The 25,346-nt window shown below is 44.9% G+C and overlaps 1 protein-coding gene across 1 annotated transcript in view; it reads right to left on the bottom strand.

The window, feature by feature from the left end:
* Positions 1-5,346: 5,346 nt before the first annotated feature.
* The window catches only part of LOC126204138 (Krueppel-like factor 3), a 43,175-nt gene continuing 23,175 nt past the window's right edge, over positions 5,347-25,346 (bottom strand). The window contains exon 3 of the mRNA XM_049938549.1: positions 5,347-9,031. Coding sequence (XP_049794506.1) covers positions 8,859-9,031 — 173 coding nt within the window. The 3' untranslated portion in view covers positions 5,347-8,858. The remainder of the gene's footprint in view (positions 9,032-25,346) is intronic.

Raw genomic sequence — 25,346 nt, 5'->3', positions numbered from 1 at the left:
GGGGATGTATCAATTGTATAAAACTGGTAATTTTGATATAAGCAGCGTCTGTCAGCCAAAAAGTAAGTATATTTTGTACAAATAACGATCGTGTGTAAAAATATTTCTAGATTTGACTTCAAACATTGTTGCTACATTAGTCCACAGTGTGGCATATTACTAAACGTGTAAACTGACAACTCTGAGTGCAGTGCTTGCTATTTAATGTTTGGCTTCATGTTTAAATAATTACATCCAATAACATGTTCACGTATTTAAAATTTATTCTTTTTTTTGAATAACTTAGATAATGCAAGTTGTATCTGGTGTCATGTAAAGCGAACAGTAGTGAAATTTAATGCATTGTTTATGGGAAATACGATTGCCTTTTTTTGAGTGGCGAACTACTTGAGCACTCAGTTTCTTTGTTTTCTCTAGTGTCAGTTGTAAAAGAAAAGTTACATAGTACATCCTTTATTTCGCATTAAACTCTGCAACCTTTAAGTCATTGTCATTGCAATAGGTAACACACACACACACACACTGCTACTTCAGAGACACACATGTCGTTCCTGTATCTACTAAAGTGTACATGTGACAGAATGCATCCCTCACACAAAAAATGGTCCGTTTTAAAATGACTGTCTTCTTATTGTGTACTTCATAGAGAGGGTTTGTTAAGCATGCTGTGTGTTAATAATGTTAACGCACACAGATCAAGGCATGTTAGTTGATGTTGTATTTGTTAAGGGAACTGACATTGACTATTTCCAACAATGCAATTCAAGTAGGTTTCGAACACAGGTGCTGTGAAAAAGACTAAGTTAATATTTCATTTCCTCACCCAGACAAACAACGGAAAATTCTGTGTTCAAACAACTGAGATAGTTTTCTAGTTGATACTACATCATAAACAGTTTTTGATCTTACGATTACCACAAACGACTATACACTGTGCGACAAAGACCTTCATGCCCTCGACTCATGTACCATATACCGAGGGAAGGAAGATTCATTGATGCTGACCAATTGAACGATTCTTAAAATAGAAATAAACGCTTATCATAAGAGATGTGTTTAGAGTTTTGAGCGCCATTTTTGTGTAATTTCATTTGTTAAGTCTCTTGGTGTTACGTGTGTCAGTTTATGTGTCACAGAACAAATGAGTGATATATCTTACTTTTTACTGCTGCATTTTCTAAAATTTTGTAAGCTTTTCATTTGCAGACTTCTGAAAAAGTCGAATCGTAGCTGTCATGATTACACACATTACATGTATTCATGTACCAGTGAAAACTGCCAATCTATGAACGAATAATAAGATAAGCTAGCCAACATACGAATGAAATAACACAATGCAGTAAGTAGACATACACAGCCGCAGAACTGTTGATAACATCGTTGAAGTCATCTAGTGGTGAAGCAATCTCTCACAGCTACACTACGTTACAACAAAGCACACAAGCTATGACTGTGTCCCATGTAAGCCATTCCAAAGACACATCCATCCACTGTGGTAGTGCAGCTGTATGAGTGTCTGCTAGCATTCACTGCAACATATGTACTACGGCTGTCCACATGGGATGAACGCATTTCTGTAAGAGTACAATTTCAGGGTCTGGAATGGCTCTGAGGTTATCGAAGATGTGCAGAATACACCCAATTCGAAATGGCATCACGAATACCATAAAGCGCAGTGCTTCAGAACATCTGGACAGGTTCTCACGCCTTTTTAAAAAGATAATGGACTCCGAATTTGACATATTTCAACATCTCGTGTTCGTCCAGTGGTCACTGCGGTCAAACTGAAGGAAAACTCATCAGAAAAGACGAACTGTAGCCAGTCGTCACATTAGTCAATACTGACAAGCATTTGCAAATAGAGCATTTTATGCTTTGGCCACAGTGATAACGATTTCATATATTTTTCTCGACTACTCAAACACTAGGTTAAAAGTCGTAAGAAATGCTTGCAGCATCAGGTGCCATATGCACATAATAGTGCCTATGACGATAAAGCCATCTGTCGGAAACTTTAGTAACTTGCTGGAAACAATGAATACGGGTACTTTCTTCAGTGTTTAAAGTGCTATTTATATTTAATACTGCACAATTTTTTATTTCTAATTATGCATCATTCAGAAAACATTACATACTATATATAAATTATATTTAAATACTGTCAAGGAGTGGCGAGTACTAGTTACTGTACGCAAGAGCCATTGTTAATGTATAAGCGTGCTTTGAGTCTGGAGGCTCCTCAGTCACCACTGTGATGTTATCTGTACGCTGCCAACAGCTGCACTTAACTGCGGAATATGAGGCCGTACACGTTTCCGTCAGAGCTGAGAGCCAAGACTAGTTCAATACTGTCAGCTTGGAGCTGTGCTCAAGTACTGCGCACCATTTTCCGCAATCGTTGTTAATTTTCTCAGTCGTTTGCCAGACATTTCTGTGATTGCAGTAACGAGTTTATTTTAACCATTCCAAATGCCACAAGCAGCGTTCAGTCGCATGCAGTGTTAAATATGTTCGAAATTTTCACATACCTTCAACTAGTATCTTTTGTCACCAATCGCACTTCACCTTGGCGTCGAGTTCAATTTTAGGGTAGCAATTGCTTTTATTAATTGTTGTCACACAGCTCTGACTATCCATGCAAGATGGCGATGAACAAGTGTCCTAATACGAAACACTATGTCTGTGAAAAAATTTTCCCGCAGTCTTCTCTACGCTTAGATGAGTTGCTAAACTCTGCACTGCAGAAATGCATTCCGGGATTATTTCATACAATACTACATATGGTATTTCACAGTCTCCATTAAACCGCGGGGCACGATCTGAATCACGGCGATCGACTGTTACAAAACTTCATTACGTGCCTAGATGATGACAGCAAAATAAGCGTTAACTGCACATACATTTCTGGGTGTGAAGTATTTCCAGTGTGACCATGACAAGAACGGTGGACAGGTGTGCCTTAATTAGACAACCAGTTCGTTCGCCAGCAAGGCTGTAAGATTTTCTGGATTAAATGACATTTAGCGTGAATCAGATCGTTCAGTGTACGTGGCAAAAGGACTCCTTCAACAGACATATTCTACGGTACAAGATGAGATAACACTTGCAAAAGGATAATAGCAGACACCACCAAATTTGAAAATAGCAATTTACCAGCGTTGTGCCATCATTTGAGATGAATTGACTCGCTGCGACACTGTCCTAATTGATGTGGCTTTTTATCCTGGAGATACATTTTGTACTGATACGCTGGCTTTAACCATATATACATGCTTAGCATGTGAAAGCTAGGCTCAAACAAGGCTCTCGATATTGTTCTGTAGTTCAGCCACTTACATTCTATAATAAGCTTTGAATATTATTAAAGTTTCATATCAGTTGCATGCTTTTTTGTGGTTTCTGTAACTATCGCAAGGAGCAAAGTAAATGTGTACCCTAGCATGAGTGTGGATAGCATTAATTGTCCATAGTGGTATAGTCTTCGGTAGATCACAAAACGTTTTCCGCTGGTAGTATGAATTGCTTTCTAGGGTGTGCTTATAATTCTTGTTTAAGTGAATTTGTGATTCACATGCGTTCTTTCCAGGATATTGAGTTAACAGTAAGCATGTCACAGAAACTATGAAATTCAAGACACTTACTTGATTGTCTCTGATGATACTTACGATTGTTGTTGTTGTTGTTGTGGTCTTCAGTCCTGAGACTGGTTTGATGCAGCTCTCCATGCTACTCTATCCTGTGCAAGCTTCTTCATCTCCCAGTACCTACTGCAACCTACATCCTTCTGAATCTGCTTAGTGTATTCATCTCTTGGTCTCCCTCTACGATTTTTACCCTCCACGCTGCCCTCCAATGCTAAATTTGTGATCCCTTGATGCCTCAAAAAATGTCCTACCAACCGATCCCTTCTTCTAGTCAAGTTGTGCCACAAACTTCTCTTCTCCCCAATCCTATTCAATACCTCCTCATTAGTTACGTGATCTACCCACCTTATCTTCAGCATTCTTCTGTAGCACCACATTTCGAAAGCTTCTATTCTCTTCTTGTCCAAACTGGTTATCGTCCATGTTTCACTTCCATACATGGCTACACTCCATACAAATACTTTCAGAAACGACTTTCTGACACTTCAATCTATACTCGATGTTAACAAATTTCTCTTCTTCGGAAACGATTTCCTTGCCATTGCCAGTCTACATTTTATATCCTCTCTACTTCGACCATCATCAGTTATTTTACTCCCTAAATAGCAAAACTCCTTTACTACTTTAAGTGTCTCATTTCCTAATCTAATCCCCTCAACATCACCCGACTTAATTCGACAACATTCCATTATCCTCGTTTTGCTTTTGTTGATGTTCATCTTATATCCTCCCTTCAAGACACCATCCATTCCGTTCAACTGCTCTTCCAAGTCCTTTGCTGTCTCTGACAGAATTACAATGTCATCGGCGAACCTCAAAGTTTTTACTTCTTCTCCATGAATTTTAATACCTACTCCGAATTTTTCTTTTGTTTCCTTTACTGCTTGCTCAATATACAGATTGAATAACATCGGGGAGAGGCTACAACCCTGTCTCACTCCCTTCCCAACACTGCTTCCCTTTCATGCCCCTCGACTCTTATAACTGCCACCTGGTTTCTGTACAAATTGTAAATAGCCTTTCGCTCCCTGTATTTTACCCCTGCCACCTTCAGAATTTGAAAGAGAGTATTCCAGTTAACATTGTCAAAAGCTTTCTCTAAGTCTACAAATGCTAGAAACGTAGGTTTCCCTTTTCTTAATCTTTCTTCTAAGATAAGTCGTAAGGTTAGTATTGCATCACGTGTTCCAACATTTCTACGGAATCCAAACTGATCTTCCCCGAGGTCCGCTTCTACTAGTTTTTCCATTCGTCTGTAAAGAATTCGCGTTAGTATTTTGCAGCTGTGACTTATTAAACTGATAGTTCGGTAATTTTCACATCTGTCAACACCTGCTTTCTTTGGGATTGAAATTATTATATTCTTCTTGAAGTCTGAGGGTATTTCGCTTGTCTCATACATCTTGCTCACCAGATGGTAGAGTTCTGTCATGACTGGCTCTCCCAAGGCCATCAGTAGTTCTAATGGATTGTTGTCTACTCCCGGGGCCTTGTTTCGACTCAGGTCTTTCAGTGCTCTGTCAAACTCTTCACGCAGTATCTTATCTCCCATTTCATCTTCATCTACATCCTTACCATTAGGTGAGACAAATACAAAGGACACTCCTGTAGTTATAATGTGGTGGATTCGGTGAAAGGAATAAGGGAGCAAAATGTACATTTACTACACTGTATGCTACTTTTTATTTTTTTTATTTCGTTTTGCAAGTATACCTTTTCACATACACCACTTTTTATTGTAATCTGGAATGTTATTTTGCGTAACAAGCAACCAAGCCTTCTTCTGATGGCTTAGCATAAAACCAGAACAATCATACATTTATTCCACAAACTTTCACGTACACTTTTACCAGCTTAAAAAGAACTACGAAAATTCTAGCATAATGCCTCACTTAACATAACTATACATAAAACGTATGCAGCATATTTACAAGAATAAAGACAATACTACATAGCATAAATAAATTATAAAGATAACCAACGTAGCAAACACGATGGGAAAAAGAAATGTGCGCTCATACTGACCATTATATTACAGAGATTATTTCGAAGAAGTAGACACTGACCTGTGGTATGCATAGCTTTTTCTTCTTGGCGATATAATCATAAAATTAATGAACGACAAAAACAAAAAATTTGAAATATATTAAAATAAAAAAAAAACACTGTAGTGGGAACACGGACCACCAACCCCTTTCACGCGAGAAATATGTGACAGAAGCGTCTCTTTGAGGCGCCGCATTGGCAGCAACGCCCCACATTAGTGATGGGACCTTCTGGTAACTAAGTCGGCAGGCTCGCTAGCTCAGTTGGTGGTCCGCGCCCTCCACCGCTTCCCCTCAACTCTCACTGGCCTTTCCTCTTTATCACACACAAAAACTCACACAACCACTCAAAGACAAACAGGCACTCACCCGCCCGCATAAGCAGGCGTAGGACGGAAGTTAATAACTCGAATCGGGATGTGACCACAGAACACAGAGCCAGACATTTCTACACGTGGGGCTAATTAAATCCTGGCGAGGCCAGTGTAGTGACTGCCCCACGACTGTGTGTGCTTTGAAAGCATGCGAAGGCAGCCGTATGGAGTGACCGTCCGAGGTAGACTGGCTCAGTATTCTGTAGTCTCACTTCTGTTTTGTTCCCTCTTATTGCTTCAGCGTATATGATTCAGCCAACATCGAATAAATTACTATCAGTTTAAATTCAAATCCCAAAACACAGTTATCCACAGCCATATCAATTATAACCAACCCCAGTCGTTTCTATTAACAAGAATCAAAGAAAAATTATTAAGATCTCTCTCAGTTGATCGGCAAGAACGTTTAACAGATTCTCTTTTTTCGCAAGAAAGATAAAATTAAATAACAGTTTTGTACATTATCAAAACGTAATATATCTCCTAAAATATAGATTTATGTCTATATGTACAATACAGAAAACTCACATTCTCAATCGCTGTACAATTGTATTTACAAAGGGCTGAAACATTCAATAAATTAATTTCTTAAACTAATCACTTCATAGTAGCAGTCACTGAAAGTGAAGTACAAATGATGTTTTCTTTCCTCTTTGTGCCCAATTTCTCTGGGTGATAAACAAAGCATAGTGAAACCTTACCACTCACAGGTAAAAACGTCCAAATACATTCCAGTGTACCTCCTTCTTCAAGTACGATTCAAGCCATAAAATACTAAGTGAGATGATTAAGGAAAACTAGCAATAGACTCCTCATAGTCGTTCTCCAATAGTTGTATCACTGCATTCTTCTTCTACTGTGCCGAATAAACCCCACTCGAAAAGTGATAATTAGCAGATACACAGTTAAAGTGTGAAAACATCCTACGTAATTATTCAACGACCATGAACGAAAGCTGATCTCCGCTATTTCCCCCTCCCCTTACAACTGTATCTGCACTCAGCATTATGTTGCAGTGAACGTAGAGATTAGGCCTTTGATGCTTACAAATTTTTATATCACAGTAATGTCACGCAACAATGTACTGATTGCTTACGTCTGGCAGTCTGCCCAGATAAGATCACAGTAATTTGTAGTTAAATACACTCTTCGAATATATTACATTTGCACTAATCATTAGCACAATTCTTTTTAAAGAAAAATGAAAACTTCAATCGTCAATTTGTCCAAGCCACTACGTGCAAATACTTCAAGATCGCAGATTTCATAACTGGAAGACTTTTGTAGTTGGCAGTTTCCTTAATGGAATGTGAAGCTCACATATGAAGGCCATCCGATGTTTTAGGAATCTAATTAAGGACAGAAACTAGTCGATCTTGTAAAGCTGCTGAAACTGATAGACGTTATGAATGAATTATTACTAGCTGCGTATAAAGGTTTCTCTGTGTATAAAAATGGTACAACACTTCTGATAAATAAAATATTACCAAAGTATTACAAATTGACACTTTCAATGGACAAATTTGTGTTGTATTGCCGTTTATACAATATCTGTTTAGTGAATCGTGAAATGGTCTTGAGGAGACATTAAATCGAAGGATCAGCAGATTTTGTACTTTCTTCGATGCTCTCTATTTGTTTATCTCGCTCAAAAGTGACGTAGCTCTACGTGAACAGTTTTTATGCGTCTAACTGCTATCGACGTGGCCGAAAAATGAATTACCATCTTTCTCCACAGCGAAAACTGTTCTGTTCGAACGAAAATCGTGGGCACACGTGGACGCAAAAGGGGACAGTCGTTTTAATGACTGTCGTTGGACGGAAAGTACACATGCAGAGAGGTAAGTACCTGGAGTCGGCAGACAGTTTGAGACGCGACGGCGGGGCAACGACGAATTCACTTGGACGAGGGCGGAGGCGCGTCGGAACGCTGCCGACACCGCCGGCTGCGCGCTGAGTGTGGAGGAACTGGTTCCAGCGGAACCCTAACAGGTGGCAGACGGGCGTGCTGCGCCCCTTGCGGTCCGACATCTGCGCTCAGCGCCAGCTGCTGGGCTGCAAAGGCCGTACGTGCAAGCTCTCGCGTCATTTGTTCGCTCTGTCCAACTCTCTAGCTATTTTGGAACGACATCTCCCGTCAACAAACTGCTCTAGCGGGAGACACGTGGATGTTAAACTTGCGAACTGGCGGCGACTAGGACTGTTCTCTTCCAACTAGCTGCTACACAAGGAATTTACTGCTGGAAGCAATCTTGGGCACGCTCGGATGGGTATCCAACAGGAGGCCGTTTCATACTCAACTTTGGAGTCTAACGATGTGAGACTCGCTGGCGTCAAACTCCGGTCATCGTGCCAGACGCACCAAAAAATCTTTGGACTTTATAGCTTTCTTGGCACCGGTATCGAGCTTGATTTTGTCTGAATTCCGTAATTTGTTTATAAACGAAGTTGCTTTTTCGCCATAGGTTGAGAAGGTGTACGTAACCACTCCACACGCTGGCAAGGTGTTACACATATATCCAGTAAATCTAAAGAGAAAAGTAGTTCTCGGTGGGGGAAACCCTGGCAGCAGACATGAGTTTTCTGATCTCTCGACACTGGCGGGCAGAAACAAGGAGGAAGGTCAATCGTGACGAAACAGTGAGACGACGCGGAGACATCGGCCGGTAGCGTCCCCGTCTTTAGTGAAGGTGCAGTAGAACATTCACGTGTCTTCTTTAGTGCGGAAGGTGTTGGCAGCCGCGACGGACGCAGGCACTGTCGCAGACTCGGCAGCGGCGCGACGGCTCGTCTTCTCAGTGGCGCTTCATGTGCAGCGACAAGTGGTCGGAGCGCGAGAAGGAGCGCTGACACAGGTGGCACTTGAACGGCTTCTGGCCCGTGTGCTTGCGGAAGTGGCGCGTCAGCTCGTCCGAGCGCGCGAACTTCCACGTGCACCCGTCCCACATGCACTGGTACGGTTTCTCGCCTGAAACATAACGAAATGGAGACAATCAGCGCTACTGAGTATCTAGGCAGCGCTGTAATAATGCAGTGGGAGGACATGATGTTATATGACGTTAATATACAGGGTGTAACGGATATAAGTCCACATATTTTTAAACGTGGTACCTTAACATGCACAAACACACTGAAGCGCCAAAGAAACTGGTATAGGCATGCATATTAAAATACTGAGACATGTAAAGAGGCGGGATACGATGCTGCGGTCGGCAACGCCTATGTAAGACAACAAGTGTCCGGCCTTAAATCAGTTACTGCTGCTACAATGTCAGATTATCAAGCTTTAAGTGAATTTGAACATGGTGTTACAGTCGGCGCACGAGCGATGGGACAAAGCATCTCCGACGTAGCGATTAAGTGGGGATTTTCCCGTACGACCCTTTCATCAGTGTACTGTGAATATCAGGAATCCGGCAAAACGTCAAATCTCCGACATCGCTGCGGCCGGAAAAGATCCTGCCAAGAACGGGACCAACGACGACTTAAGAGAATCGTTCAAGGTGACGGTCGTTCAACGTGACAAAAGTGCAATCCTTCCGCATATTGCTGCAGATTTCAATGCTGGGCCACCAACAAGCGTCATGGTGCGAACCATTCAACGAAACATCATCGATATGGGCTCTCGGAGCCAAAGGCCCACTCGTGTACCCCTGATGACTGTACGACACTAAGCCTTAGGCCTCGTGTGGGTGCGTCAACACCTACACCGACTGGACTATTGATGACTGGAAACATGTTGCCTGGTCGGACGAGTCTCATTTCAAATTGTATCGAGCAGATGGACGTGTACGGGTAAGGAGACAACCTCATGAATCCATGGACTCTGCATGTCAGCAGGGGACTATTCAATCTGGTGAAGGCTGTGTAATGGTGTGGGGCGTGTGCAGTTGGAGTGATATGGGGACCTCTGATACGTCTAGATACAACTCTGACAGATGAACACGAACGTAAGCATCCTGTCTGACCACCTGCACCCATTCATGTCCACTGTGCATTCCGACAGACTTGGGCAATTCCAGCAGGATAATGCGGCACACGATGCTGTTCGGAAGGACCAGTCAGACCAGAAGGGTACAGAGATCGCCTTTAATATGTCAAGGATACTGTGTCACGACAGATAGGATTGACAGAGAACATTGAAAGTGTTTAAAGAAAGGCAGCTCGTTTTATAGCGAAACAGGAGGGAGAGTGTTATATGATGCGTGAACCGGGATGGTAATCATTAAAACAAAGGCGTTTTTCGTTGCAGCGAGAACTTTTCGCACAATTTCAGTCGCCAACTTCCTCATCAGAAAATATTTTGTTGCTGCCCCCTATATAGGGAGAAACGATCAGCGTAATAAAATAAGGGAAATCAGAGCTTGCGCGGAAATATTTAACTGTTCGTTTTTCTCGCAAACTGTTCGAGAGTGAAACGACAGAGCCTTGAAGGTGATTCGATGAACCCCCTGCGAGGCATTCATATTTAAATTTTGCACGGTTTTCCTAAATCACACACGGGAAATGACATATTAGTGTTAGTTTCTCCCACGCTTTTCGAGAGTGGAAGCGCAGAGAAGTAGCTTGAATGTGGTTCGATGAACCCTCTTCCAGGCACTTAATTGTGAACTGCTGAGTAGTCATGTAGATGCACATAATTAGCAGCAATTACTGGGTTAAAAATATACGAATCGACGGTGAAAATTATTATCTGCTTAAGCCCAGGAAACATTGCATAAGCAAAACTATGTGGGAACACAGTGCGGGGATTCGTGGCAATGAACGTTGTATGTGATGTACGACGTGCAAGTACCTGGTACCCTACTAACAGCAACGCGACAACTTTCTTGCAATTAATGATGCAGGTCCTTGCACTTTGTGTTCTCCCAATAATAACAGCCTTGTTAATGAAAAGTACAGCAGGGAGCATGTTTCCTGCGAAGCGCGCGTCAAGTGCACAAAGCTGTATAGGAGGCTTTAAGACACATAGGCAGTGCTGCGTATCGAGCACAGCAGAATGGTAAATGCCTATATCCTCCAGAGTAACAGCAGCTACAGCGACGAAGCGAGATTAATTGTCGGAAGAAAGACCGGCGTCGCTAACACGTTACATAGCGCCACATGTGGGATAGTTGGCTCGCAGCAGGTGACATGAATAATGCGTCGTTAGGTCAGACAATGGCGATTAGATGCGGGGCGCAAAGTAGCGCTGCGCCGTACACGAGTCTCCAGAGTGTCCGCGCCGCAGCTAACGACCAGTAAGTTACGTCGACAATTATTTTCCAGCCGTCGAAATTAGAAACACCTAGCACGCTTCGTCTCGCGGTTAATGGCGTCGTCCATTGAGGCGGCGTCGCCACGCAAATTAGTGACTGGGAAGAGCAAAGAAGAAAGGACGCGTATTTCACGGCGCGGCGCACGGGCTTGCTGCTCGCGGCCGGTAGAGCGGCTCCCGCCGGGAGAATCGATCCTAAATTAGCCATCGGCGATCTAGAGGCTGTCGCGGACGGCGGAGTACCCGGGCAGCAGTCTTTGTACGACAGCGGCGCCCGCTGCGGGCGGACACGCGGTCCGCGTGACCAATAAAACACCGGTCCCTTCCCACCACGCTCCCTTCCCGCCGAGCCGCGCCTGCTCCCCACCCTACCCCCAGGCGTAAATGATACTGTCTGTTCCGATTGCGGTGGGAAATACGAAACCAATTAGGTCATATTCACCGCGCCCGCCAGCCGGTAATTCTCGGCCATTGTCGGCGGCGGCGCAGTGCACCGCGAGGCTCGTTTCCAGGCCCTGATTTACCGGTGTGCTTTGCCGGCGCCCACTTAGGGCACATAAGTCGTGCGCCGCTGCGGCGTCGCCACAAAGTAAATAAACAACCCTACTCCCCTCCCACCACCACCTGCGCTTCCACTGAGTTCCTCTCCTGGCCCGCGTAGCCACATTCCCGTTCCGTCCTTCGACATATATTTATTTGGGCTAAACCGCTGTGCTCAAATCTGACGCAATTTCTTTATTTATATGTGACTGTCTCGCGGTTCGCCACCCTCGGTCCCTCGTACGCCGCCCGCTTCCCACGCCTTTGGCTTTTATTCGTTTTTGGAGAGCGCCGGCGCTCGTGGCACGAGCAGATAGGCCACAGCGGTGTCGCGTGACGGAGTGCCGAAGCCGACCCATTGTTCTGCGCCCCGCCAGAGATGAACCCGGCCCGGGCCGGCCCGCCGCGGTCCGCCTTGCATCATCGCCGCAGACGTCCGATTTGTGCCGAGATTAACATCCCAGTTGCAGCAACCTTCCCACGTCTCACGGACGAAACCCTGACGCCAATCAACATTTCACTGCTTTCGTACTGCGTTTGAACTTATCACGAAGAACATTAGCGAACTCCTCTTACGTTTTTACGATATTGCAAGATAACAATGGAACATAAACTCCATCCAAGTCACACACAAAAATGATATGCATGTAGAGGGTGATTCAGCATCCCCCACCTATGGTTTTTACGCAACCCGTGACGCCTTCAGAAACCACAAGCGAGATTTTCATGGTCTCTCGCTCGCTGAGCGCTAATTATTTAGTCCTACAGAAAAAAACGAACAGAACCTTTTTCTAGGACATTTAATGTAGCTAAAGTTTGTAGTGAGAAGTTTTCGCTGGAAGCCACGGTTTTTGAGTTATTCAACAAAATCGAATTTGAAGGTCACTTTATCAGTACGTTTTTGTTGAATAATTCGAAAACTACAGCCTCCAGCGGAAAATTATCCCAGTGCAAAATTCAACTACGAAGGTTGGGCACTTTAATAGTGGCAACTATTTATTTACGGCTCGTACAAATTAGATACGTGTTTCAAAGTTTTACTGACCTTCAAAGTAGTCACCAGCATTGTGTATAACCCGTTGCCAGCGATGTGGAAGTCGTAGGATAGTCTTAGGAGTGCCAGTTGTGTTAAGGGCTTGAAAGGCCCGGTCTATTGCCCGACGAATTTGTAACAGCTCTAAAACGAATGCCGAGAAGTGTTTCCTTCAGTTTAGAAATCGCGTTGAAGATGAAGCCAGGGGAGTGGAGTAGGTGGTATAGCACTTAGCAGCCCCATCAGTCAAACAGACCAGTAACAGCTTGCACTGTACGTGCTTGAGCATTGTCCTTCAAAATGATGGTCAGGTCCTGCAGAAAGTGTCATCACTTCTTTCTCTAAGCTGGTCGTAGGTTGTTCTCCAAAAATGAACAGCACAGAGACAGAAGTGATGACACTTTTTGCAGGACCTGACCATCATTTTGAACAAGCTGTTACTGATTTGTTTGATTGATGGGGCTGCTAAGTGCTATACCATTTACTCCACTCCCCTGGCTTAAGCCCTCGAGAGTTCAACTCGATTTCTAAACTGAAGGAAACACTTCACGGCATTCGTTTTAGAGCTGCTACAAATTCGTCGGGCAATAGACCTGGCCGCTCGAGCTGTCAACACAACTGGCACTGCTAAGATTATCCTACTACTTCCACATCGCTGGAAACGGGTTATACACAATGCTTGCGACTACTTTGAAGTTCAGTAAAACTTTGAAACAAGTATCTATTTTGTACGAGCTGTAAATAAATAGTTGTCACTATTAAATTTCCAACCTTCGTATTTTATTTCCTACAAAAAGGTCCTGATGATTTTTTTTTTCTGTAGAACTAACAGTCCGCACACAGTGAGCGAGAGAATATGAAAATGTTGCACGTGGTATTTGAAGGCGTTGCGAGTTGCGTAAAACCGGTTGGTAGGAGCAACTAAAAAAACTCTTACAAACACTAGACGCTACACACGGTGATTCTGTGATGATGATATAAAGTTTCAGGGACGGCGGAAAAGAGTGAATAATTAATTTGACGTAAGGGATTGTAGAATGAAGGCTTTCACGACCGGGTGACATGGCTGTTGATATACTTTTCGGGATGTGAGGTCGTGGTCCAAGAACTTTTCTGCTCCTTACGTTTCGTCCAGAACTGCGCTGGACTTCCTCAGAGGCGCTGCTCCGCTGAGTCTTGCCGACTGAGTCGGCAAGACTCAGCGGAGCACCGCCTCTGAGGAAGTCCAGCGCAGTTCTGGACGAAACGTAAGGAGCAGAAAAGTTCTTGGACCACGACCTCACATCCCGAAAAGTATGACGTAAGGGAGCCTATTCTTGAAAGGACAAGAGTCCATGGACATAAGCGAAACTGTACTCGAGTTGTGCCTTAGTCTCGCGCTGCATTCGAACTAAGGACTCCAACTTCCCCAACTCTCATCGTGACCTGCAGAATTCCGCTGAATACTCCCCAACACAACAGTTGTTGAAAACTGCGTCCATAAGCGTCAATGCAGTCATGGCATCGTCGCGCGAAGTTCTTTCAGACCCACTGTAATATCTACCGTGTCGTTTGAACAGTGCCGCAGGCAGCGAGATTTCTTGTTAGGCGTATCCTCTTCAGTCTCGACAGACGTCTCGTACACAAGACGTTTCACATGTCTCTCCAAGAAGAAATCAAATGAAGTCAGATCCCCCGCCACGAAACAGAACCCCCTCTACCGATCCACTTTTCAAGGAATGTCTGACAGAGGTGTTCACGAACCATCACTCTAAAGTGAGGTCGAGCTCTGCGCTGATGAAACCACATACGTTGACGAATAATAAGTGGGATACGTTACAGGGACCTGGCTAGTGTATCTCTGACAAACACTGTGTACGCTGGTACATTAAGCAAGGATGAAGAAAAAAGGATCTGACTACGCCTGTCCACACGCTGAATGACAATCTGTATTGATGGCTTTCCACAGCTCTATGCTAGGATTTCTCCTCGGCCCAATCATGACTGTTTCGATTATTTAGCATTCCATATCCGGTAAAACAAGCTTAATCCGTGAAAATAACATAAGCAGAAAGAGAAGATCGGCTGTAAACAGCAGGAATAACCACTGGCTGAACCAGGACACGAGGTTCGAGGTCAGCAGTTCAAGCATGCACTTTCTGTGGATTTAGGTGTGTAGCTGCTTTTCACGTAATACTGGCCACATAGTACTCTCCGACGTGCCGGCCGCGGTGGCCGTGCGGTTCTGGCGCTGCAGTCCGGAACCGCGGGACTGCTACGGTCGCAGGTTCGAATCCTGCCTCGGGCATGGGTGTGTGTGATGTCCTTAGGTTAGTTAGGTTTAAGTAGTTCTAAGTTCTAGGGGACTTATAACCTAAGATGTTGAGTCCCATAGTGCTCAGAGCCATTTGAACCATTTTTGAACTCTGCGACGTGTTTATTTCACGTGCAGCCGATCGAGTGCTGATTGCAAGCGCCTCATCAACTCAAGCAATCACTGCACCTTCTAAGTCGGGAATCCGTGCAGTTCGTCGTCCTCGTCCTCGGTCATTGTACTGTGTTACCTGCTTCAGTTAATCGTTGGAACACTCTTGGAAACATGGTATGAGCCGGACGTGTTCTATATGGATATTTGCTCCAGTACAACGCTTCCGCTTCTCTGCCAGTTCCACTTGTTGCCCATGCGCGAGAATCTGTCTCCAGGTTCCAACGTCAGGTACAGCTCCACGTGGGTTAGAGCTGATCGACGTTAGTACTTCAACTTGTGAACACGGACTCCAACCTACTACAGTACAGGAATTGTACATCAGGACTGCTCAGTGTCAGTACTCAACAAGCCATCTGCATTGGGTTAGTTGAATTATTCTCCCACCTCTACACCTACGTGCTCATCTGCAATGTCTACACTAGAATCTTAGCAACAACAGTACAATTATTCCACTGTCAGAGGTAGCACAATAATTTTCGGTTATAGCTTTCGACTTACATAAACCTGACACATTTACCCTTTTCTATCGACCCGGAAAGCTTGTCACGTAATCACGGGGTCACTCTGTATAAAGATAAAGGTCTAAAGTGGCCGAAGGCATAGTGGCATGAATGCTGACTTAAGGAAGAAGACAGCAGTAGTGTGGGGGAAATGTGGCATAAAGTCACATCAACAATTAAATTCTATAACATCTGTTGGCCAAAATAATATGTACATCTACCCAATATGGTTATGAGATATGTTTTTAAACCACAACAGCCTGAGTTAATGAGAATCGAAAAATGTGTGGTGGTTAATGGGAATTTATACAATTTCCTATACTGCCTTGTAAAACGAGGTGGAAGAGAGAAAGAGGCCGTTTTTACTCTTCCATACGAATTACCGTTCCATTCGTTGTGTTCCTAGGAGCCATGATCTGACAACAGAATACACGAAAAAGGTGGTACATATTCAGAAAGTGCGGATTTCGAACCTCATGTTGTTAGCCTTATTACGCTTAACGGTACAAGCAGTCACATCTCTTGCAAAAAAAATTTCTATCACAGAAAGTCTCGTATTAAATTTGAGAAAATCTTAACAATCCTTCATTAGACACAACGATGTGTCAGTTCTCCTCTTACGAAATGGAGAAAGAAACAATTACATTTCCACTGTATTGACGATTATAAATGCTGGCAGTAATTAAAATTATACATAGACAACGTTCAGGAGCTATAGTTTTGAAGACAATCTAGTACGCGCATAGGCTGACTAATGTAACTCTGGTCTGAACACTTTGCGATTTCGCGGAAGTGCTTGGGACGGATGTTCAGGCGTTAGAACGAAATGTCATGAGACAGTCGCGTACGCAATCTTAAGAGCACTCGTGGAAGTTGCTGAAACTGTCACGACAAGGCGGGTGGCCTGACGAGCTGGTAGCGACCAGAGGAGGGTCCTGCCGGGACGCAGCTCTCGGCCTTCGTAGCCGCGGCGCAAGGTGGCGCGCGGCCTGCGGTGCCATTACCGTATTTGCATGCGCGCGGCCGCGGCCACAGCCACGGCCATTACCGTAAATCAGGAGCGCCGATTGGCGGCTCGCGATGCCATCGCCGCCAACACTCGCCAGCCAGCGCGTCCTTCTCGTCTGCTCCTTTCCCTCACTTCTATTTTAGCCCACACTTTTGCAATTCCGAGAGTAGAACTTGTACCGGAGGCGCATTAGCAGATAGTGCAGTCTTCTAGTATTAGCTACATCTTAGGTACACCTGTCTACCGATATACTCCGCAAACCACTTAACGGTATGTGGGAGAGAGTACTTCGTGTACAGCTGTCATTTCCCCAAATTCCTTTTCCTGTCGCGAATGGTGCGCGGAATAACTGACTGTTGGTAAACTTCCTGTCGGTTCGAATATCTCTAAATTTTACCTCAACGGTCTTCTTATTAGGCGTATGTGCGAGAAAGCAATATGCGCTGAGGTGACAAGCGATATGCACGCTGTAGTATCGCGTATACGAGGTATAAAAGGGCAGTGCATTGGTGGAGCGTCATTTGTACTCAGCTGATTCATGTGAAAAGACTTCCGGCGTGATTATGGCCGCATTACGGGAATGATAAGACTTCGAACACGGAAAGGTAGGTACTGCTAGATACAGGGGACAATCCGTATCGAGAATCGTTAGGCAATTCAATATTCCGAGATCCACAGTGTCAAGAGAGTGCCAAGAATATCACATTTCAGCATTACCCCAGACAACGCAGCAGCCGACGACCTTCAATTAACAACTGATATCAGCGGCGTGTGAGGAGAGCTGTCAGTGTTAAGAGAGAAGCAACAGCTGCGCAGGATTAGCCGAGCGGTCTAGGGCGCTGCAGTTGTGGACTGTGCGGCTGGTCCAGGCGGAGGTTCGAGTCCTCCCTCGGGCGTGTGTGTGTGTGTGTGTGTGTGTGTGTGTGTGTGTGTGTGTGTGTGTGTGTGTGTGTGTGTTTGTCCTTGGGATAATTTAGGTTAAGTAGTGTGTAAGCTTAGGGACTGATGAAATTAGCAGTTAAGTCCCATACGATTTCACACACATTTAAACATAGAGAAGCAACAATGCGTGAAATAACAGCAGAAATCAGTGTGGGACGTACAACGAACGTATTCATCTGGACACTACAGCGAAATGTGGCGGTAAAGGGTCATGGCAGCAGACGACCGAAGCGAGTGCCTTTGCTAACTGCACGACATCGTCTGCATAGCCTATCCTGGGCCCGTCACCTTTCCGGTTGAACAACACACGATTGAAAACCGTGGCCTGATCAGATGAGTCCCGATTCCAGTTGGGAAGAGGTGATGCGAGGATTCGAGTGTGGCGCTGACCCCACGAAGCTATGGATCGAAATTGTCAACAAGGCACTGTGCAAGCTGGTGGTGGCTCCATAATGGTGTGCGGTGTGTTTACATGGAATGGACTGAGTCTTCTGGTCCAACTGGACCAATCATTCACTGGAAATGGTTATTTAAAGCTACTTGGAGACAGTCTGCAGTCATTCGTGGACTTCATGTTCCCACACAACGATGGAATTTTTATGGATGACAATGCGCCATTTCACCTGGCCACAGTTGTTCGCGAATAATTTGGCCATACATATCACCCGATATGAATCCCACCGTACATTTATGGGACATAATCGAGTGGTCAGTTCGCGCACGAAATCCGGCGGTGGCAACACTTTTGCATTTATGGACAGCTGTAGAGGCAGCATGGCTGAATATTTCTGCAGTGGACTTCCAACGACTTGTCGAGTCCATGTCACGGCAAGTCGCTGCACTACGTTGGGCGACAGGAGGTCCGACACGATATTACGAGGTATCCCATGACTTTTGTCACCTCAGTGTACCGGTTGACTCTTCTAGGAACGTACGGTCTCAGAACGTTGACAGTAAATTTGTCTCTGAGGTTTGCTACTGAAGTTGGATGTGAATCGCGCGACGCTTTCGCGCTTACCAAAGGAACCCGTGACCCGTCACTCGCTGCTCGTGTTTGGAGCTTCTCTACTACTGTACGTAATCTTCTACTTGCGTATGTACTATGCTAGTACATATCACAGGTATCCACGCAGATCCTCGAGCCTTTCGAACTTCGCAATCGTACAAATGGAAATTGCTAAAATAGCTAAGTTACATTTAATCAGCCGAGAGGTCGCTTCTAATATATTTTCTCCGTGCATATTAAACATGATTACTTTCGGTTATGTTGTTCAGAGCCGGCCGGTGTGGCCGAGCGGTTCTAGGCGCTACAGTTTGTAACCGCGCGACCACTACGGTCGCAGGTTCGAATCCTGCCTCGGTCATGGATGTGTGTGGTGTCCTTAGGTTAGTTAGGTTTAAGTAGTTCTAAGTTCTGGGGGACTGATGACCTCAGATGTTAAAAAGTCCCATAGTGCTCAGAGTATTTTTTGTTCAGAAACGCTTTATCTGGCGTAGGTTTCCTATTTCCTTTAACTGCTTGTCTTTCCAGTTCTTGAGCTCCGCCCGTCCCCTTCCTGTGGTCTGGCGGTTGGCGTCGTAGCCTCTACATCTAGGGTTTCCATTTTCGAGCTGGTTGAGGATTCTTTTCGCTAGGGCATTGGGCGCTCGTGTTATCCTCATTATTTCATTTCATCTACGCCGACGGGCAAGTCGCCGAAGTGGCGTCAAAAAGAAAGACTTGCACCAGGGAGCCGAAGGACCCCCGGACAGAGTCTCCTCGCCAATAATGCCATACTATGATTCGTTACATTTCAGTTCAGTTCTGCGTAGATTTCCTTGTCTTTTTCCCCAAGTTTTGTTAAGTAATTATACTTGTGTGCCAGAATTCCGACCAAGAAAGTACGTTGTTATGATCCAAGAGGTTAGAGAAGACCGAAGCAACAATGCAAGATTACGGTGGCGGTTAAAGGGTTGACAAGATGTTGGTTCAAGTGGCTCTGAGCACTATGAAACTTAACTTCTGAGGTCATCAGTCCCCTAGAACTTAGAACTAATTAAACCTAACTAACCTAAGGACATCACACACATCCATGCCCGAGGCAGATTCGAACCTGCGACCGTAGCGATCGTGCGGTTCCAGACTGAAGCGCCTAGAACCGCTCGGCCACCCCGGCCGGCCAAGATGTTGGTGTCCACTTCTTTAGGGAAGAGACATAAACTCAGTTTATGAAGGACAAGGAAACGTGACGGTTATGGTCTTCCTTTCGCCACTCTGACACAGTAACTGTGGGTTACTGCTGAATACCTATTTCCAGAATCTTGGTCCATGATTTAAAGCCCGCCGCTCTCGGATGCAATTCCACGGTATTAATTACCACGCCGACCTCATTTAATCGTCTGTGTGTGACAGAATGTCGTGGGAAGAATCTCGTAACTGTATTTCAAAAGTCACAAAAGGAATAAATGAAAGGCGAAGCATAAGGCAAATGATTCAGTAATGGAAATGTGTCACTCGATATCATTGTAATTTGGAACGAGCACCCCTCGAAATTATCACTGGACACTTCGCTGGTGACACTTAGGAGGACTATTACACGGTCGTAAATACGTCTTCGCGTTCCCATTACAACGGCGTCGTAAATCTCGTCAAGATGAAGAGGAACGTAAGACGCATAAACACGGCAGAAAAAAAATACGATAAATAAGAGGCAAAGAAAGGGCAATTCTGAACTGTCAGAAGACACAGAATCGGACAGGTGTCGGGAGCAGCTGTGGAAAGGTGGTTGGCCGCGTACTTGGGGTGGGCCGCCGGTCGGAAGGAATTATGTGCTCGGTACGCCTAGGAGTCACCGTGGGTAAGGTGCGCGGGTGGGGAATAAATCACGCTGCCTCCCCTCCCCACTCCCCAAAAGAGAAGAGCGGTATGTGGGCGAAGCGTAAAAGGAACGAAAGCCGGGGAAAAGGCACGGCGCTGCCGCCGGATAGCGGCCGGGGTCCCGCCCGGCTGCTGCTATCTGCGCCCATTTATCTGCGCGCGCGCCACAACTTACATCTATGACAGCGGCGGACCCACATAAATAGCGGCGACAACGCGGCCGCGAGCCGTCCCCGCGGGTAGGACCGCGCTCTGCCTACCTTGCGACGCGGCCGCGGCAGGCCAGAGCAGAGCAGAAGCAGGGGACGCGACGGCTCAATCCGCGCACAGCCTCCGTTCCTCGTCGCTGGGGCCGCGCATTCTCACCTGTCGGCGGGACGGCCTAACTAATGCCTCCTACGTCTCGTCCCCCCACTCTTCGGCCGTGCCCTTTCGTAGTCGTTACCCACATTTCTGAGGTGAACGACACAACACGTCCTTCCCTTTGAAAACTGCAAGTTTGCTTCAGTTCTATATGCCGTCTACCGCTCCAAAGGCCGTCACAGACTGTGTAGTCCTGTTTATCTTGACGCCCCACGTAATTTATTGTCTAGAACAAAATAAAAAAAATTATCACGCAAATGATGTTCAAATACCAGGAGAACATTAACCAACATGACTGAATGATAAAATGTTATTGCAATTAGTAAATAAACAACAAAACATTATTACAATTAATGTAGTCATTCCCATTTTCAAGAAGAGACACAGGATATATGCACATGATTATACACTGAGGTGACGAAAGTCTTGGGATACCTCCTAATATCGCGTCGCACCTCCTTCTGCTCGGCATAGAGCAGCAACTGGAGATGGTATGGACTCTACAAGCCGTTGGAAGCCCCTGCAGAAATACTTAGCCATGCTGCATCTAAAGATGACCATAATTGCGTCAATGCTGCCAGTGCAGGGTTTTCTATACGAACTGACCTCTAGGTTATGTGCCATAAATGTTCGCTGGGATTCATGTCGGGCCATCTTGGTGGCCGAATCATTCGCCCTATTGTCGAGAAGGTTCTTCAAACCGATCCCGAACAACTGTGCCCCAGCGACAAGGTGTATCATCATCCATAAAAATTCGAGCAAAATGGTCTCCAAGTGGCCGAACATATCCATCTGCAGCCAACAATCTGTTCATTTTGGACTAGAGGACCCAGTCTATAACATTTAAACAAAGCCCACATTATTATGCAGCCACCAACAGCTTGCAGTGTCTTGTTGACAACTTGGGTCCATGCCTTCGTGAGATCTGCGTCACGCTCGAACCCTACCATCACTTCTTACCAACTGAACTCGGGACACGACTTTCCAGTCGTCTAGGACCGAACCGATATGGTCACGAACCCAGGAAAAGCGCTACAGGCGATGCTGTGCTGTCTGCAAAGGCACTCGCGTCGATCATCTGTTGCCATAGCCCATTAACTTGAAACTTTGCCGCAGTGCCCTAACGGATACGTTCGTCGTATGTCCCACATTGATTTCTGCGGTTATTTCACGCATTGTTGCTTGTCTGTTAGCAGTGAAAATCGTACGAAAACGTCGCTTCTCTCCGTCGTTAAGTGACGGGCGTCGGCCATTGCATTGTCCATGGTGAAAGGCGATGGCTGAAATTTGGTATTCACGGCACATTCCTGACAATGTGGATCGCAGAGTAATGAATTCTGTAACGATTTCCGAAATGGAATGTCCCATGCGTCTAACTCCTACTACCATTCTGAGTCCGAAGTCTGAATTCCCATCGTGCGGCCACAATCACGTCGGAAACCTTTTCACACGAGTCACCTGAGTACAAATGACATCTCTGCCAGTGCGCTGCCTTCTCATATCTTGTGTACACGATACTGCCGGCATCTGTGAATGCGCATATCGCTATCCCATGACATTCGTCACGTCAGTGTAGGCCTATCTCGTTGACGTCAATCTGTTGTAGAATTGTTGAACATATTTTATGATCAAGAATTATGACGTTTTCTGAGATCGAAAATATGCTCTACAAAAATCAACCCAGATTCCGTAAAGAGAGGTGTTACGAAACTCAGCTCGCTCTGTTCCTCATGACATGCACAGCGCCGTAGACAATGGGGCTGAAGTTGATGTCGCGTTCCTTGACTTGCGGGAAGGCTTTTGACACCATCCCGCACTGACGTTTAGTGAAAAAACTAATACGAGCTTACCGAGTATAGTACATATTTGCGGCTGGATTCTAGACTTTCCTGCAGAAAGAACTCAGTATGTTTCTCTCAACGGAACAAAATCGAGAGATGTAAAGGTAATTTCCGGTGTACCCCAAGGAAGTGTGATACGACTGTTACTGTTAACGATTATATAAACGATCGAGTGGAAACCGTCGGAAACTTTTTAATTCTGTTCGCAGACGATGTGGTTGTTTATAAGAAACTAGCAACGCCACAAGACAGTATCAATTTGCAGAACGACCTGCAAAGGACTGATGAATGGTCGAGGCTCTGGCAGTTGACCCTGACGTAAATAAATGTAACAACTGCGAATACACAGGAAAATAAATCAACTACTGTACAACTGCACTACTGATGAAAAATTGTAGGAGACCGTATCTACCGTAACATACCTAGGTGTAACTACCCTGAATGAAATGACCTCGTAAGGTAAGCGGTAGGAAAACAGATCAGAATGAGCAGAGGTTTTTTCGTTTAGTATCCTAACAAGAAAACGAATTTTTGTGTGTTTAAGCGTGATATTCTGTTATTTACTTATTCGACATCACAGAATCACACGTATAAGAGCCTATTTCCATTCAACAATTTTACAAAAGTTACTGAAATTTTAACTTGTCTGAAGCTGCAACTGCATGAGACTGGTGTGAATAGTTCCGATGAGTCCAACCCTGCAACAACTGTGCCCCCTCTCTTCCCCCATATACAGGGTTTTCGGGGAGGAAAGGTCAATATTTTACACTGTGACAGTAGAAGTAATTCTGAACAAAAAATGTTATATGAACATGGTCCGCAAATGCTTCGTTAGGGAGGTACGGGTATTGAAAGGAACTTTAATTCTGGAAAATTGATGTGCACAACGTGAACATATACGCAATACAACTGGACCGTAACGTGATTTTCTTGAAAACAATGTCACACATTTTTATATAATGTTTATTTACTTTGCATTAAGTACATAATTCACTACAACATGCATGTTACATGTATTCAGTTGAAAAAGACGTACCACGTCTTTTACAAACGGCTTTCACACTTATCGTACAGATGTTGTACAGTTCACAGAACATGCTCGAATATCCCACCATGAACGTCAAGGCACTTTTGCGCTCTAGCGACAACATGTTGTGTTGCTTGTTCAATTGCCTGTGGTTGGTTCCTAATCAATTTAGCAGCGTCCATGATGCGACGAAGCAGTTCATCTCGTGTATTTACCTTCACTTCGTGCACCTCTGATGTCATCCAACGCCATAAACAGAAATCTAAAGGTGTAAGGTCAGGTGATCTTGGAGGCCAGTTAACAGCACCTCCACGGCTAATCCATCGACTAGGGTAGGAGCGCTTGAGATGGTCCCTGACACGTACGGTAACATGTGGAGGGGCACCGTCATGTTGTAAGTACATTCCAGTTCGCTTGGCTAAAGGAACGTCTTCCAATAGTTCCACAAATGAATTTTCCAAAAATGCAGGTACCTCTCTCCCGTCAATCGCTTATTGGTAATAAATGGACCTATCAAAAGGTTACCGAGCATACCGCACCAAACATTTATGGCAAAACGAACTTGGAAATTGCTATCCAGTGAAGCATGTGTATTTTCCGGTGACGATCTATGATTATTGCGCGTGTTGTTTAGTCTGTGTCGTGAAAAAAAAATGCTCTGAGCACTATGGAACTTAACATCTATGGTCATCAGTCCCCTAGAACTTAGAACTACTTAAACCTAACTAACCTAAGGACATCACACATATCCATGCCCGACGCAGGATTCAAACCCGCGACCGTAGTACTCGCGCGGTTCCGGCCTGAAGCGCCTAGAACCGCTCGGCCACCACGGCCGGCACGCAAGGACATTCTTCGTATGCTCGTACTGGGACTTCGCTCAACACTTGCGATAATTTCTTCCTGTTCTTGCAAAGTTCGTTGACATGCATGCTCGAACGAAAAATGTCTACTTGGTAGAGAGCGTGTTGCACGCTAAGTGATAAAACACTTTGGTAAACACCCTGCGATCAGGTAATCGTCGAGTCGGAAAGAGCCTGTGGTATTCTTCTCTTGCAGCAGTAGCACTACCGTCGCAGAAGCCATAAACATACACCATATCTGTGTATGTCTGATTACTGTAGACGTGTGCCATTGTTAGCAGCGCTTATACGAACACAGTTAACACCATACTCTACACAGCTGACCGATCCGTCGCCGGCACACTAAACAATGTGGCTTACACGGCACAACTGCGCAAACAACGGGTGATTGTACTACGTACGTCGCATGGCCATAATACCTGGTAGGCTGCATAGCGTAAACATGGCATGTACCCGTGCATTATTTGTAAGAAAATCACGTTACGGTCCCGTTGCATTGCGTATACGTTCACGTTGTATATGTCGATTTGGCAGAATTAAAGTTCATTTCAATACCCATACCTCCCTAACGAGGAATTTATGTA

This window comes from Schistocerca nitens, chromosome 9 (genome assembly GCF_023898315.1).
Source record: "Schistocerca nitens isolate TAMUIC-IGC-003100 chromosome 9, iqSchNite1.1, whole genome shotgun sequence".
NCBI classification, from domain to species: Eukaryota; Metazoa; Arthropoda; class Insecta; order Orthoptera; family Acrididae; genus Schistocerca; species Schistocerca nitens.
The sequence above is the reverse complement of the archived record's forward strand: the minus strand, read 5'-3'. Positions and strand labels throughout refer to the sequence as shown.